The sequence below is a fragment of the Gymnoscopelus braueri genome, assembly GCF_963280865.1.
Source record: "Gymnoscopelus braueri genome assembly, chromosome: 15".
NCBI classification, from domain to species: Eukaryota; Metazoa; Chordata; class Actinopteri; order Myctophiformes; family Myctophidae; genus Gymnoscopelus; species Gymnoscopelus braueri.
In genome coordinates, this window is record NC_137620.1 from 36,993,623 (window position 1) to 37,011,289 (window position 17,667).

The following is a 17,667-nucleotide window of genomic DNA, read 5'->3' on the forward strand; positions in this document are numbered from 1 at the left end:
TAACAGAAAGCTTGGGGACGCTTGACATAGTAATGGAGCACATTTCATTGTCAGTAACGGTAACGGCGTTGTCACGATGGAAATTGTAATTAATTAGATTACTCGTTACTGAAAAAAATTACGGCGTTAGGTAACGCCGTTTATTTAAACGCCGTTATGCCCAACACTGAAAATAAAATTCTAAAGTGCGCACATTTCAATCTACAAGGCCAAGTCATTGGAAGAAAAATAAACAGAGTATATCAAATCCAACTAGAAAAAGTGCTCATGATTTGTGGCATTTTGTTCAAAACGGGCCACTCCTGCAAACTTTAGATGTCAATGTTAGCCAATCGGGATGGATTATGAAAAATTAAAAAGACCCATCTTGATCACATGACTAGAGATCATGTGTACCGATTTGCGTGAAATTTTTATAAATTCTGAAGGCTCAATATCAAAAAAATTGTTTTACATATGTCGGCCTCCTGGTGGCGCTATGAAAGACAAATGTGAAAAATGCAGGGCAGTTGTTTTTCCTTGGCCTCTAGGGAGTGTGCGTGCAAAGTTTCACGCAGATCGGTGCAGTTCTTGTTAAAAACGCAAATCGGCTTTTTATAGCGCCACCATGAGGCTGATTTGAAAATGTTCAAGTGGCATTTCTTTCTCGGCCTAGTGGGAATATGCGTGTGAAATCTCACGGATATTGCAAGCTGCGTTCATGATTTAAGGCATTTTGTTGAAAACGGAGCAATCCTGCAAACTTTGGAAGCCAACCTTAGCCAATCAGGATGGAATATGGAAAATTGGACAAATCCGTGTTGATCACATGACTATAGAGATACTGGCCCTCATTTATCAACGGAGTGTACAAACCGGCTTATATTTTTCCATATATTCGGCCGTACACCAACGTCGAAGTCACATTTATCAACGAATCTTACACAGCCAATCCTGGCGTACATCAGGTCGGAGCTTTGATAAATCTGACGTCTGAAAACGAGCGTAATTTAAATAACACGCCCTTAAATATTCTCAAAACGCCCCGATTTTATGACATGAAGAAGAACCAGAATACGACCAAAGACATCAAAAGCCAATAAGAGAGTTTCCCCCGATCGCCTCGCCGCACACGCCCCTCTCTCTCACACACACACACACACACGCCCGCCCAGCTGTGTTTTTCATGTAATCCGTACCGTAGCGGTACAATCTTTGTCACGTAGGCTTGTAGCCTACATGAATGACATATTATGATACCAATCACATCGCCATGAATGGAATACGTTTGTATATTAATTAATTTATTTAACCCATACCGAGCAGTGCGCGTTCGAGTTACACTAAAATAAAGCCGTCAAGTAGGCTATTCCCATTTCCCAGTGAGACTCGGACCGTCAGACGGGCGAGTCCCGTACCGCTCCGCATTAATGAGTGATAGCCTGGAGAGAACATTAATGGATGAAGGCTGGTGTGTGTTGGACCATGGGTTAAATATCTGATCTCCCGATGGCCATGAAAATATAACAGCAGCGCCGCTGCACCGGTCTAAACTCCCGAGCGCTCGTATATTTTGAAAATAGCAGACCTACAAGATCACAACGCGTTGCGATGCGACGCTGGCTTGTGAGCTTGTATATCTGCTATTTTCAATGCAGCCAGATCTACAATCTTATCTGAATGACTGTTAAAGCAAAAGCAGTTTGTTTAAATTACTTTATAAAATGTTATATTTTCACAGGGATTATTTATTAGTGTAGATATACATTTAGGAGTGGATTATGTGTCCAGATGCCTGTCAGATAGTCAGACAATGCTGATCCGCAGGTCTAGGATGGAATAAACGGGTGCAGCCAACGTCAACAACTGGTCTCCACCAGACGTGAGATCTCAGCCTACGGTAGGATGAAGCCCACGTCAGGATATATTGATAAATGCCGAAAGGTGCGGTGATCTCGCCGTACGCCTATTATTTGGGCTGCACCGCGTTGATAGATGAGGGCCACTGTGTACTGATTTGCGTGATGTTTGGATAAAATATGTAGGAGTACGGTCAAAAAAAATAATTTGCACCATCAAAAAAAATCTTGTTTTCTCACCAACAACCATGATAATGGTTAACTGTAAATGTTATACATTCAATCTTCTCCCTCCTGTTGACATGAATAAGTCTCTCTCTCTCTCTCACTCTCACTCTCACTCTCTCTCTCTCTCTCTCTCCCCCCCCCCCCCCCCCCCTCAGGTAGCGCCCCCCCACCTTCTGATTCTGAGTTCCAACCAACCAGGTCGGCCAAGTTCAACCCTGAAACCTCTGAATGGACAGAAATCGCTCCAATGCAGATTCCGCGGGATCGAGCAGCTGCCTGTACTCTCAATGGAAAGATATACGTCACAGGTATCATATCTGTTTCTAAAGGCTCTTAGTCAGTGGTGGAAGAAGTACTCTGTGTTTTTACTTATTTTATACATGAAGTTGCAATACTAGAATGTAGAAATACTTTGTTCTACATTTTACTCCAGTAAAAAAGTTTTGGAATAAAGATTATGCTTTCAGTATCAAACAGAAGTACTTATTATGCAGACTGGCCCACTTCACAAACATTGGATTGTAATTACTAATGCATTAATGTTTTAAGTACCTCAGATGTTGTAGCTGGTAAAAGGTGGGGCTGATTCCAATTACTTTGTGTGCTGCTGAATAGCTTAACCTATAATAATACATCATTTATCAGTTAATGTTTGGTTTGTATTAATCTAAATCTGCAATTAAATCCGCTAGTTACCATGAAATAAAGCTGTCAAATAATTGTTGTGAAATATTTGCCTCTAGTGGAGTAGAAGTAAAACAGTACTAATATATATTTTTATACTCAAGGAAAGTAAAGTATTTCTTAATTGTACTTACAGTAAGTAAAAGTACTTTATTAAATGTATCCACCACTGCTATTAGTTCCATTATAGACTCACTTAAATTTCACTGTAGTTTGGGCACATGAGGGTGCCCACTAACAGCCGCTATACTGTTAATTCTTGTTTATCCATAGGTGGTGTGCATTATAATGAAAATCATCGGATAAAGGAAAACACAATGGAGTGCTACAACCCCACATCCAACCATTGGACCATGTGCGCCCCCATGAAAGTGAGACGCTTCTCACATTACGTGGTTGCAGCGGATGAAAAGATCTACATTCTAGGAGGGGAAGAAGCAGGTGATGATGACGAAGATAGCGACGATGGTTTCAACAGCAGGTAAGACACTGCTGCTGCTTCAGGAATGCATGGGAAAAGGTGGCTTCTTGTCCACACCAGATCATTTCTCTCATGGCTATTGGTCTCTCTTCATGTAGGGGTGGGCCTCTCGAGAACATCGAGCGCTACTGTGAAAAGACGGACATGTGGGAAACTGTGGAGAAGATGGCTGCTGGTCATATCTACAGTCACGGCTGCGTGTCTCTCAGGCTGAGGATTGGTCATACGCCAGCGGTTGATGAAGATGGATCATTATGATGTAAATGACGATGAAAATGGCAGATGGCTCTACTGGGGCAATATGTTCTAGTAGAATGTGGGGTGTCAAACCTGCCTATGAAACCATCATCTTCAGTAGGTATTTGTGCTTTCGATAGAGTAGATATCATGGAAGTACAGTTTCCTGCTTAGATTAACTGCTCTTAATGTTTCACTGTCAATAGATTTGTATATTGCACATTAAAGTCACTGTTTATTGACTGTACATAATGTATGATTCGTATACCTACTGTGTAGGCTGGCTGACACTGTGCATATATCAGACTCGCGTTCACTGCTGACAGTCTGTTCACAGATACCGTATATGAAGACCGAGAAGCCCTCAGGTTAACTTAAAGCACACTCAATGAACCGATGATGTAGTTAAAAAGCCTTGAATGTCTCTAGTCTTCTTGGGCATAATGTAACTTAAAAAAAGTTAAAAAGCCATATAGGGATGCCAACTGGCGGTATTCCTCAGGTCACCCTAGTCACCCTAGGTTCAGTCCTTATTTATACACATAATGGCCAGGAGGCCCAATTATAAAAGTTTAAGAATTCTTCAAGAATATCTATTGACTGAGAGAGTAAGTTATCTCAAGAGCACCCACTGTTTTTTGTTATGTAGATATACGGTTTGTTCATATTTTGGAGATAACCTTATACTTATATATTTACCTATATTTAGAAATTGTTCATTCATACACTATGGCACAGTGACTGCTATCATGGTCAGTCCAAGTGCTAGGTGTGAGTTTTCCTTTTACATTTTGAAAAACTATTATTTGAACCTTGGTTGTAATTCTGTTGTTTCTTGCCTTCTGTAGTGCTGCTATGACACCTGAATTCCACACGGGGATCAATAAAGACTTGTCATGAATGTTTTTTTTTTGTATGCATTCCCTTCCTATCATTGATTAATTGATATCCCTGCCTACATGCAGCAGAGTGGCCCGAACTACACGCTCGATACAGCCCCTCAGTGTCCTCAGTAACCCACTCACCCAATAGAGCATCGCAGTTCCCGCCCACTTCCTGGTTTTTCGTGGTGCCGGAAGGAACAACTCAATGCATTTTTCCCATTGACATTTCCAAAAATATTTGTATCTATTAATTTAAGCCTCGAATCAAGCCATCATGTCATGACATGAATCATGACCATAAAACGTTTGATTCTGTGATTATTTTATTTTTTAAAACGGCAAAACAAAGGGTATTTATTAAATATAGTATATCATATAATTAAATATAAAATTTAAAAAATCACAGAATTTTTTTTTTTATGGTCATGATTCATGTCATGTCATGATGGCTTGATTCGAGGCTTAAATTAATAGATATAAATATATTTGGAAATGTCAATGGGAAAAATGCATTGAGTTGTTCCTTCCGGCACCACGAAAAACCAGGAAGTGGGCGGGAACTGCGATGCTCTATGGTGTAACGACTAAAGGCCCGTTCATAGTCCCTAGATGGGTCTAAAACGTGCGTCAGGGGGTGAGGGATTCTGTCCGTTCTTTACGGACGCATGCATAGTCGCTCACGTTATTTAGGGGTTATTTTATTTATTTTAAAGTGTACAGGCGTAATACACATATCCATCCACTAGATGGCCACTAGTATGTACCGCCGTACCCATAATGTTGCCATGTCTACTTATTATAAGCGACTTTGGGCTTATCTTTCTGTAAAGTTGCTTGTAAACAAGCAATTTTGTATTGGTGGTTGCGGTTTTATTTGGGCTTGTTTCTAAAGTGTAGTTGCTTATTTGGGCCAATTATTATTTAAACCAGTGATTCTCAAACATATATTGTAGATCTGCTATATCCTAGTCGATTCTTTTGGGCTTGTTTTCATAGACCTGTAGGGCTGTAGTACTCGAGACCGGTCTCGGTCTCGAGACCGGTCTCGAGACCGCTTTTTGATTTACTCGGTCTTGTCTCGGTCTCGCCCATAATTTGACTCGGTCTTGTCTCGGTCTCGCCCATAATTTCACTCGGTCTTGACTCGGACTCGGACTAAGGGACTCGGGACTCTGCCCCCACCGAGTCCACTCGAGTCCAAGACCAAGTCACTACAATGCAAAAAAATATTTTATTATACCCATATTATGAGGAGCCTATTCACATTAACATTCTAAGAGAGCTGTCTGGCGCTTATGGACAGCTGTCTTGGAGCGCATCATCTCGTGGTTGACAGCGCAGCAGCAGCAGCAGCAGCAGAACACACTCTGCCATGTCCCTCTAGTTTATTTTATTTTTTGAAATTATTTCCACTAACAGCGCAAGCTTTCCAGGTGTTTATTTATTTATTTATTGTGTGTTCACTGTGTAGCCTGTGGTTGTTTTAATAAACGAGATTCTCTAAAGATGATTAGAGACGGCTTTCAGTAAGGTTTCCTTGCGCACATTATTGATTGCCAGTGGCTGACAGCGCGTGTGCGCATCTAATCACAAAACCCGAGGCTTGATCAACAGAAAAATATAGATTAATACATTTGACAAAATACAGCGAAATCCCAAAATTATTAGTCTTAATATCCAGTAAGCAATAGAAATGAACTGCAAACAAATTCAAAGTTATAGGCTATCAATATCACACAAAAGTAGAGAGAAGCTGTGATCTCACCTCACAAACAAATGGACAAGAAATAAATAATCCTTTTGCAAACAACATCCATGTTCTGTTTGTTTGTCAACAATGATCTAAATGGAAAGTTTATTTCAGCTATGTGACAGTCCTTGTTTAAGTTCATTGCCTTCACCTGTTGTTCTGCTGTGCGCAACAGGGCATATCTCCGCCAGGCCAGGTTTACCTACCCAGGCCATGAAATTCATAGGCAGTCATCGTAGCCAATTAGAATGAAATATGCTAAAACTGACTCATGTACTGATACAGTACCGTCGCTGTTGGGTGGAAACCTTGTATGTTCCTTTTTTTTATTATTATTTAAAAACTGGTGAAAATAGCCAATCTACAAGCTTCAATTATTAATAATTAAGAAATATTATATTTTAAATAGTGCAAAATCAACTAAAGTCATTGTTAGTGCAAGTTCAATCACATTTAATTTGAATGAAAATAATTTGTGGGGAAAATACATAAAATCTGTGAATCTAATGTGATTCATATGACCCCTACTTCAGTCAGTGAAGTCCAGGGCTGAATGTGACAAATATTGAGACCAATATAACTTAGTACAAATATTGGTCATTTGCCAATATGGGTTATATTACACAGATAGTTATACTATTCTTGTACTATATTAAAATAAAATCATCCTTAACCTTCAAATTAAATTCATTATGTCCGTGGACTTTAAAAAAAAATGCCCTGGCATTTGGCCTTTGTGCCCTAGAAAATGACAAAAGGCCAAGTGGCCTTGCCCCTGGCCTAAAATGATGAAATTCCAGGCCTGGTCACAATGCATCATGGGACGCATTGTGAGCTTGTAGATCTGCTTTAAAAAAAATATATATATATAACTACTGTAGCCTGTTATTATGACGTTTACATATTTTAAAACTGAAGATGCAAACGCATATTGAATGACAGTGCGTTTAAATCGAATGTCTCACCAGTGTTTGAAACACTGATTCATTGTGTGAGACTTGGTTGGTCAATAACTTTACCATTCACATGTAATTCAGTCATTAAAGTAGCACATATCGATGTGCTATGTAATGATGGCTCCTTGTCATTAAAGGGGAGTAGTTTTCATTGTTCTGTCTGTAAGGAACATTAATGTGTAATGATGATAATGGCTCATTGGTCAATTTGGTCATTGTTGTTTGGTCTAGGTTTACCATTGAGATGTAATTAATTCAGTAAAAATATCTAAATAGCTAATTGCTCTGCCATTCATTAAAAGATGCAAAGAATGTTTTAAATGTCAAAATAAAAACAAAACAAAACTAGAAAAAGTGCTCCTCGGAGCACAGGTCTCCGCCAGGTCAGGTAGGTTATTGTTGCTTCCTGGTGGCACTATAACAGGCCAATGTGAAAAGGGCGGCATTTCTTCCTCTCTAGTGGGAATGTGTGTGGAAAATTTCACGGAAATCGCATGCTGCGTTCATGATTTGAGGCATTTTGTTCCAAACTGATCTATCCTGCAAACTTTGGAAGCTAATGTTAGCAAATTAGGATGCAATATGAAATATCGGACACATCCGTCTTGATCACATGACTATAGAGATACTGTGTACTGATTTGCGTGATTTTTGGATAGAATCTGAAGGACTAATAGCAACAAATTTGTTTTACAAAGGTCAGCCTCCTGGTGGCGCTCTAACAGGCAGATGTGAAAAATGCAGGGCAAGGGTTTTTCCTTGGCCTCTAGGGAGTGTGTAAAGTTTCCTGTGGCCTGTCATAGCGCCACCATGAGGCTGATTTGAACATTTTCTATAAAAAAAAAAAAAAGAAAAAAAAATCTGGTCTCGGTCTCGACTCGGTCTCGCCTCCGGTCGGTCTCGGCCTCGACTCGGTCTCGCCTCCCGTCGGACTCGGTCTTGACTCGGACTCGACCCCCTCCCTGGCCTCTCGGACTCGGTCTTGACTCGGACTCGCCCCCCCTCGGACTTGGTACTGACTTGGACTCGCTTTAGGTGGTCTCGACTACAGCCCTATAGACCTGGTTGCTTATTTCTCTCACAAAACCTGGCAACAGCATCAGCGCAGCTAACAACATGAAGCTACCATTGTAGCATCTAGCCAAAACAACGCAATAAAAGACACAAACTAATCCACAAACTAGACAAAAACAATGGTTGTCTACAAAACGTGAGTTTCGACCCCTACTGCACTGTGCTATATATGCTATATTATATTGTCACAGACCGTGGATCGACGGGTCTAAGTACATTTACTCAAGTACTTCCACCAACCAACGTGGGTCTTTTTTTGGAGAAAGAGGGCCCGAGGAAAACTTTTTTTCCTTATACTGCCAACGGGTTCCACTGGTACTACAGCCAACGTACAAACGAACGTACGTCGGCCTGACGGTGAATGTCGACTGGACGGACGGAAATCCTGGAGCCGTAAGTGACGGAGGGGGAGACAAAAACGACGACGCAAGGAGCGCTGGCGCTAGTTACGTATCCTTACGTCCGACTATGAATGATACTTTACTGGGGGGTCTTTTCTCCCATCCTTGGGTCTCTGGTGTCTCCCAGGGAGATGCGTCTGGTATGGAGGGATATCCCCCCCACTGGTTGTCATCGGCATTGGCGAGAGGCTGGTACGATGCCATCTCGTTGGAGGACCACCTTGCATACCCCCCACCAGCTGCTCCCATTACACCAAGGGTTCCCAAACTGGGGTTTGCACCAGTCGGCACGCCCAGGGGGTCCCCAAATTATTTTGATGATTAGCTTAATGTGCAACATTGTTTTCTCACTCAACAGTAAACAAACCAACATACAGTATAAGTGTATACTATCTGCACATTTCTAAAGTGACAATTTAAGGGCTTTTAAAGGTAGGGTAAGTGATATTTTTTGGTTAAAACAAAAAGTATTTTGTTAAAAGGTTAAAATACTATATTCTGATAGTAATCATTGCTATGGAGTGTTTTTTCAGTAACAGATGTCTCCCTGTCTCTCCAGCTCTTTAATAAACAGAAAATACATTTTTCGGTAGGTGTCAAAATCTCAGCCAATCAGGAGAAAGTACCCATTTTTAAGCTTAATTTGTATAGTGTTCCAGTTCCAATTTTGCATGCTCATTTCTTAGTGTCATCACTTCCAATTTCACTTGTTTAATCTGTATCCTGATTGAGTTCTCTGTCCTGGTTGGATAAAATTGGAAATGAAACTGAAACGAAAATGCATTTTCTGTTTAATAAAGAGGTGGAGAGACAAGGAGACTCCTAATACTGAACAAACACTCTATAGCAATGAGTACTATCAGAATATAGAGCTATTTAACAATTATTTTAACCAACGCAAATCACTTACCCTACCTTAAGACCTTTTTAATACCAAATTGTCTTATGTAAGAGGCAAGCATTGTGAAAACTATTACTCGACATATTAGCCACTGGGGTTCACTGTGTTGACTCTTCTGGGCTTATTTGTCTCTAACTCATAGAAGCAGTGAAATGTTGGCGCCGCAGACTGACCGCCAACAATGATATAACAGGATCATTGATACTTTTGAATTGGACCAGGGGACAGGTGGGGGTCCCAGTCCTGCTAGCAGACAGTGAGGTGGTTTAGTTGGGTAGCCATGGGTGTGGGTGACGAACGCTCGACCAGCCTGGCCGTCACTCTGGGGCTTTGGGGAGTCATCACATGTGTTTCATCATCCACCGTACTTGAAACAGAGTAGTGTTACTGTTACTGAATGATGTCACATGCTTTTATTTCTATTCAACCTTTAGTTTGATACAATGGAACTAATGTTGCTGTTACTAAATGTTGTCACGTGACTTTTACGGCCTGATTTACTTTTTTCAAAACCGTGAGAAACCGTTACAGGGGGTGGGATTTCTGGTATAAAGTACTTTTCACTGAATACTTTTTAGGATTACATGTAGTCATGTGATGGTCACGGGATGTTATTTTGACTAAGCTGTATTTTCATTCTGTCTCTAATATATCACCAAGACTAATTATTGTGCTCATTTTTATATTAAGCATCAACCCCCCTGAAAGAAATGTAGGCCTTTATTCATTTAGAAAGAGTTCTACTATGTACACAATAATGTCCTGTAAGACATAAATGGATAGAGATATAAAATGACTACAATAAAAGCATCACCACAAATTGTGGTACAATAGAGGAATACAACTTTATTAATGACTAGATAGCTTACATATCAAAGACTAAATACATACATATTTATAAACATACAAATATACTTTATATATAACTGTATCAAACATACTTGGCACTTAAAACTGTACTGAAATCAGGCATTGGAAGTGGAGAATTTTGTCATTACAATTATTTTTTCGCCCATGATTTTCTTCCATCGTAAATAAAATAATGTTAATAAGATAATACAATTTATAGTTCAATCAGGAAAGATATAGACATCATGTTAGCGTGGACTAAAAGATAATAGTGCAGAATCACGTTTAATAAAAAATAAAGCCATTCTTTTGTAGGAAGGAGACAAACATCTGTGTGCTATTATATATTATAATATATTATTATTCCTCTCATTCCTTTATATTTCCCCTTGAATTAGGAAAAATCACAAAATTGGATTCATTGAGATGAATTTCCAATAGGCTATTTACATTCGATCAGATATGTAGGAACTGTCAGTTTATTTTTAATGGTTATGTAAAAAAGGAAAATAAAAACATGGTATGTATTCAAAAACAGAAAACTGCTTCCCTTCCCTACTTCCTTCTCTCCTTTGCTTTTGCCCTTGTTCTCCAAAGCATGTATATATTATGTTTTTATTTATGTTTTAGGCTATGTCTGAAAAATAAAGGCATTTCCAACCCCGGGAAACATATTTGTGTTAATTAGTGGTAACTTCAGTATTAAGACTAGGAGAGATTGGGTGTCTCCTCTTTCCTCCATTCCTTTCCTCACACATCCTTCCTTAAAGAAACAATCCAAAGGTCTTGCAAAGATGTCTGTCTGAACTGCAATATCTAGTGTCCAATCCGGTGTGCCGTCTGCTTCATTTAACGTTATTGACATTGTCAAACAGTACGGTCTAAATGTCTCAATGGAAGAGACCACCTCTAACCACTAGTTACATTGTATTAACATACTACGATACTAGTGATTCTGAACCTTTTTAATATCAATTTCTTTCTCTCTCTGGGACCTCTTTCTTGTTAGATGTGATTTGGTCTGATGTGGTGACAGTCTGTCATTTGGTCCAGAAATCCTTCACTGTACTGTACTGTATAGAGATAATAATAGTTAAACTCTGATCAAAACATCCTAGTACGTTCTCTATTTCATGGAGATTCTTTTGTTTTTGTCGGATTCTTACACCACTAATTCGATGACCGGGTCATTCGTCAGTAGTTGACTCAGTAGGAGACTCAATTGAGACTCTGCTGGTCATCAAACTATTGGCTCAGGAATGTGACAAAAACTAAAAAATCTCCACAAATGCAAGGCTTCATGTGTTGTGTAATTGATGGAAAATACATTTTCGGGGTGAACTACTCCTTTAACTATCAATCAGCTAGCTAGAGCAGTGGTTTTCAAAGTGGGGTCCAGGGACACCCAGGGGTCCTTGAAGGAGTTCCAGGTGGTCCCGACTCCCGAGCTAAATTAGTGAATATAGCACCCAATATACAGTATTGTATAGATGTAGATGTAGATCTACAAGCTCACAACGGGTCACGATAAGATGTGAGATTGAATATCTGCTAAACACTGAGCTAGAGGCCCCCCAGGGACCCCATCATCAAGGACCCCATGCACTGTTGAGAACCTCTGCTCTACCATACAGATTAGTTACTATAATATTTTACAATAAGTTCAGGTTGAACGGGACTCTTCTCTTGTTAACCTTCCTATCCGGCCAACATTCCTTCCTTCATTAATTAATTCCTTCCTTCCTTCCTTCCTTCCTTCCTTCCTTCCTTCCTTTCTAGGAAAGGTACCACAACACCTAAAGTACTGACTTATTAAGATCAAAACTGAAGATCAAAGCAAAGGTTATTAAAGTCATACTGTGTAACCTTTTCAATTACACAAAAGTTAGTTTTGATATAATCTTTCACTGGTATATTTTCCACAATAACCAATCCACTGAAATGTGTTTTTTGACAACTTCTCTAAACATAGAAGTGTCTGCTCCTGACATTGGCAATATATCGGAAATGTATCGATTTATGCATTTTAAAGTGAACACATGTACGGTTTTGGAGCTACATACCACAGAGGTCACCAAAAAGACTATTAAAATGAATGATGTCACACAGTATGACTTTAAGCATTCAAACACCAAAATCAGCAGGTTTACAGCTGTCATTCATTCATCCACTCAATCATTATTACGGAATGCTGAAGATTTCATTCTCTTTAGACGTTTTAGCATTTTGTCAAATTAAGTCATCATAAAATAAAACAAAATAAAATAAAATAAAATAAAATAAAATAAAATAAAATAAAATAAAATAAAATAAAATAAAATAAAATGAAATAAAACATAAAACATAAATCATATTATAGCAATAAATAATGGATATATTATCATTATCAAAGTGTTTATGGTAAATATTGGAATGTAGCCGCAGTCTCCCTTCTCTCAAAAAACAAGAGACTGTAAATATTATATTGGAACACGTAGCTTGTTTCCTTTTCTTTCTTCAATCTCCATAGATAGGAGACGTGTGTGTGTCCCTTTGCATCTCGACAGTCAGTCTGTGAGATTCATAATGGAATGTGGCAACTTTACTGTAATCACAGTATTGTCTCAAACAAAGCAGACCCTTTGCTTATTAAAAGTTTGGAATTTGGAATTTTGCCTGCTTCAACCCGGAAGAACACACTCCTAGACAGGAGCCAACGGCAGAAGGAGCCTTTTCAAACTTCCTTTTGGAATGCAGCCCTTGATCTCGCTGAACAAGAGACATGTGCACACCTCATAATGGAATGTGTTAAAGCTGCAATCCGTACTTAAATGTAACCGAAATTGGAACCACTGACCTAATAGAGAAGGGGACAAATTGAATTTTGACCTTCAGGCAGTACCACTTGTCAACCAGTATTGTGTTATTAATTATATTGTATTAACATACACTGTACCATACAGATTGGTCAAAATTATATTTTATAAACATAAAAAAGTGATGGATTGCAGCTTTATTAATGGAACACGGCCTCTCTACCCTTGGAAGTAGCGAGGACAGTGTGTATTTCCTGTTGGAATGTTTCCTCCCGCTCTACCGCCAGGTGGGCTTGTGGGTCTTGGAGTCCCTGGAGTGAGACGACTTGTCGGAGAAATCCCCACTGTTGTTCCTCCTGTGGCCTTTAGGCGGAGCCAGTGAGTCATGAGGAGGGGTACAAGGAGGGCTGCTAGGAGGAGGAGGAGGAGGAGGAGGAGGCGGCACATGGATGCTCTGAGACCTCCTCAGGGGCGAGAAGGACGGTTCGTCGCTGTTCGGGAGCACAGAGGAGGAAGAGGAGGAGGAGGAGTAAGGAGGTCTGGAGGCGGAGGAGGGGAGTCGCAGGGAGCCCAATCGGGGGAAAGGGGAGGCGGGCGTGGCAGCCTTTGGGGAGCCCGCCTCCTCGAGAGGAGTGGGAGTAGGAGCGAGGGCGGCGTGCGTCCGTCTGAACGAGGAGGAGGCGGTGTTTCGGGCGAAACGGGCCACCTTGTGGGAGGGGGTCGCAGGAGCGCTGACGCTCCCGCCTCCTCCTCCTCCTCCTCCTCCTCCTCCTCCTCCCTCCCCAGCCTGGGCAGCGAGCGCCCGCAGCGTGGAGCGGCACATCTTCTCCTCCGCCGCCCGGGGTTTCTGGACAGGCTTGCGTACGGACGGCCATTTCTGGAGCTGCTGCTGGACGCCCGGGTCGCGGGCGGGGCTCTGGGTGCCTGAAACCAGGGCATCATCACATTTTAGTTGACCATTAATGATCATATACAGATGACTGTGATTAATGATAACATTTTAGTTTTAGTTTAATTTAATTAAAGTTTTGGGCATTGAACATTCGAACATATAATATACAAATTACATTTCTGTAAACAAAAAATGCTTAAATACTTAAAGCTAGGGTAAGTGATTTGCAATTATTCAAATAATTGCAAAATGCATCTATGTTCTGATAGTGCTCGTTACTATAGAGTGTCCTGTCCATATAAGGAGTCTCCATATCTCTCCAGCTCTATATAAAACAGAAAATGCATTTTCGTTTCAGTTTCAGTTTCATTTCGAATTTTATCCAATCAGGATAGAGAACTCAATCAGGATATAGATTAAACAAGTGAAATTGGAAGTGATGACACTAAGAAATGAGCAGGCAAAATTTGAACTGGAACACTATAAAAATAAAGCTTAAAAATTGGTACTTTCTCCTGATTGGCTGAGATTTTGACACCTACCAGAAAATGTATTTTCTGTTTATTAAAGAGCTGGAGAGACGGGGAGACTCTTGTTACTGAACAAACACTCTCTAGCAATGATTACTATCAGAATATAGTGCTTAAACCTTTTAAAAAAATACTTTTTGTTTTAACCCAAAAATATCACTTACCCTACCTTTAAATATAGGCTACAATATAGGCAAAGAAATGACTAACAGTCACAATAATGAAAATAAATAATAAGGTAATAAACTTAATCATTGTATACTTTTTTTTTTTTTTTTTAGCAAAAATAAACGATCTCACAAAATGTCGCATCGTGATCTGTTGTCAGCTTGTTGATCGTCTATTTTCACTCTTTTTGAAAATCTTTTAAAGGTTTTTCCCTAAATGCCCAAAATAGGGACGCCAGGTTGAAAGTCAAGGCCGTGGATAACATGGACATAATTATGGAAATATGACATTTCTGTTAATTTCATCCACTTTTTTTATACAGATGAATGGAAATGATTCTAGACATTATGCAAAATAATTGCGATTAGCTCAAATAATTACGATCAGACGATTATGCAATAATTGTGACCCGCTTACTTGAAACCTTGGGGTCCTTGGAGGGCTCCTGCTTGTGAACGCTGGACTTCCAGGAGGAAGAGGGGGAACTCGTGGTCTTCTCTCCCCGTCGGAGCGAGGGGCTGTTGGGGTTCAAGGGGCTCAGACTGCCGGAGGTGCTCTGGAGGTGCCCGGCTGGTTTGGTGGGACGTTTGCCCAGGGAAGAGGCACCCCGGCTGGGCCTGGAGATTGGGACCACCCTCCTCATGCCCTGGTTCTCTGAGCTGTTCAGGGTGCGGACGGACTTGGGGTTGGGAGTCATCGCAGAGCTGGAGGTTGAGGATTTGCCGGTGGGGCGAGATTTGGAGGGCGGGGTTTTAGAGGAGGGCTTGGGTGAGGTCTCAGATGCTGTGTTTTCATTGGAGGAGGAACGGGATTCTTGCTTCTCATTGGCCAGGAGGAGGGGAGGGCGCTCTGTTTCTCGCCTTACAATGGTGGAGCCCTCTGTCTGTTTCGTCTCATTGGTCAGGTGTTCCGGAGCAGTCACCAACACTCTCTTTTCATTGGCTGACACCTCTTTCTCTTCCTTCTCATTGGCCGACTGTTTCGTTCCCTCGGTAGTGGGAGCAGACATTTCATTGGTGGACTCCGCGGACTCGGCTGTTGTCTGATCGGTGAAAGGCGCAGGAAGTGACTGTGTGGCTACAGGGATTGGCTGCTCAGCGTCCAGATGAGGCTCGGGAGGCGTGTGATTGGCAGGAATACAGGAAGTGTCCTTCACGAGTTCCTGGTAGTGGGAGGGACTCTGACAATCATTAACAGGTGTGTGGGGGGTTGAGTGTGAGTCCTCAGGTTGTGTTGGAGTGTGTGCGGTTGAGTGTGTGTCCTCCGTTTGTGTTGGAGTGTGCGCGGGTGTGTGTGAGTCTTCAGGTTGTGTTGGAGTGTGTGCGGGTGTGTGTGAGTCTTCAGGTTGTGTTGGAGTGTGCGTGGGTGTGTGTGAGTCTTCAGGTTGTGTTGGAGTGTGCGCGGGTGTGTGTGAGTCTTCAGGTTGTGTTGGAGTGTGCGCGTGTGTGTGTGAGTCCTGATCAGGTTGTGTTGGAGTGTGCACGGGTGTGTGTGAGTCTTCAGGTTGTGTTGTAGTGTGCGCGGGTGTGTGTGAGTCTTCAGGTTGTGTTGGAGTGTGCGCGGGTGTGTGTGAGTCTTCAGGTTGTGTTGGAGTGTGTGCGGGTGTGTGTGAGTCTTCAGGTTGTGTTGGAGTGTGCGCGTGTGTGTGTGAGTCCTGATCAGGTTGTGTTGGAGTGTGCGCGGGTGTGTGTGAGTCTTCAGGTTGTGTTGGAGTGTGCGCGTGTGTGTGTGAGTCCTGATCAGGTTGTGTTGGAGTGTGCACGGGTGTGTGTGAGTCTTCAGGTTGTGTTGTAGTGTGCGCGGGTGTGTGTGAGTCTTCAGGTTGTGTTGGAGTGTGCGCGTGTGTGTGTGAGTCCTGATCAGGTTGTGTTGGAGTGTGCACGGGTGTGTGTGAGTCTTCAGGTTGTGTTGTAGTGTGCGCGGGTGTGTGTGAGTCTTCAGGTTGTGTTGGAGTGTGCGCGGGTGTGTGTGAGTCTTCAGGTTGTGTTGGAGTGTGCGCGGGTGTGTGTGAGTCCTCAGGTTGTGTTGGAGTGTGTGCGGGTGTGTGTGAGTCCTCAGGTTGTGTTGGAGTGTGTGCGTGTGTGTGTGAGTCCTCAGGTTGTGTTGGAGTGTGCGCGGGTGTGTGTGAGTCTTCAGGGTGTGTTGGAGTGTGTGCGGGTGTGTGTGAGTCCTCAGGTTGTGTTGGAGTGTGTGCGGGTGTGTGTGTGTCCGCTCTCTCTCCCTCCGTCTCACGCACACCCGTCACACACCAAACAACCACCTTGTTCTCCTCCTCTTTCCTCTCCTCCTCTCCCTCCTCCTCTTCATGCCCCTCTCCTTCTCTGTGTGATGGAGGGATGGCGGAAGAGATGTCTGACTCGGGTTCAGAACGTTTCTCCCCATCGCTGATCTGGGATCTGGAACCTCCCGCCTCCCCTTCTCGCTCTACGACCTCTACATCGTCCTGGCAGTTTTCGTGGAGACGGTCGTGGCCGTCGTCACAGGGGTGGCGGCGGAGAAGCTCCTCGCCGGGGGTGTCGACGTCGTCAAAGGCCTGTAGCTCGGGGACCAGCGTGTGTCTCTCTAAAGTGACAGACATGGCCTGTTCTGGGGTCAGTCTGTCATTGTTCTCTGTCTGACCCGTGGTGTGAGAGCTAGCGTCATGCTGTGTCGTTGTCCACGCTTCCGAACACGGCTGGTTGGATTCTGAGGTAGAAGGGCTGGTCTCTGCTTCAGGCTGTGCGGGGGTCCCTGTCGGACTTCTGCACGTCTCGGAGGTAGGGCTGTACATGATCATGACATGTTAGTTGACAATTAATTGTCATACAATTAATTGCGATTTATGATTTAATTGTGTTTTTGGCATTGAACATTGGAACATGTACAGTATTATATAAAAATAACATTTCAGTTTGCACAGGACAGATATGAAAAATAACATAAAATATCAAAATAAATTACTGACAATGACCAACATGAATAATCAAAATAAATAACGTACTATGGTCAACTCAAAACAG

General features: G+C 42.0%; 2 protein-coding genes across 4 annotated transcripts in view; one reads left to right on the forward strand and one right to left on the reverse strand.

Moving 5' to 3' along the window:
• Positions 1–17,667, reverse strand: part of LOC308101215 (uncharacterized protein) — a 58,434-nt gene that overhangs the window by 14,039 nt on the left and 26,728 nt on the right. For 2 of the 3 annotated variants that reach the window (XM_080450601.1, XM_080450602.1), the window contains 2 exons: positions 15,086–17,430; positions 10,266–14,002 (listed from right to left, as the gene is read on the reverse strand). In XM_080450601.1, coding sequence (XP_080306727.1) covers positions 13,356–14,002; positions 15,086–17,430 — 2,992 coding nt within the window. In that variant the 3' untranslated portion in view covers positions 10,266–13,355. Of the gene's footprint in view, positions 1–10,265; positions 14,003–15,085; positions 17,431–17,667 lie in introns of those variants that run through there. The other variant, XR_013934513.1, reaches the window with a different exon arrangement.
• Positions 2,258–3,489, forward strand: LOC308101930 (kelch-like ECH-associated protein 1; the record flags this gene model as incomplete). Its single annotated transcript, XM_080451480.1, has 3 exons — positions 2,258–2,374; positions 3,024–3,231; positions 3,330–3,489. Exons 1-3 carry the CDS (start codon positions 2,314–2,316, stop codon positions 3,487–3,489), a joined length of 429 nt encoding a protein of 142 aa, XP_080307606.1. The 5' UTR covers positions 2,258–2,313.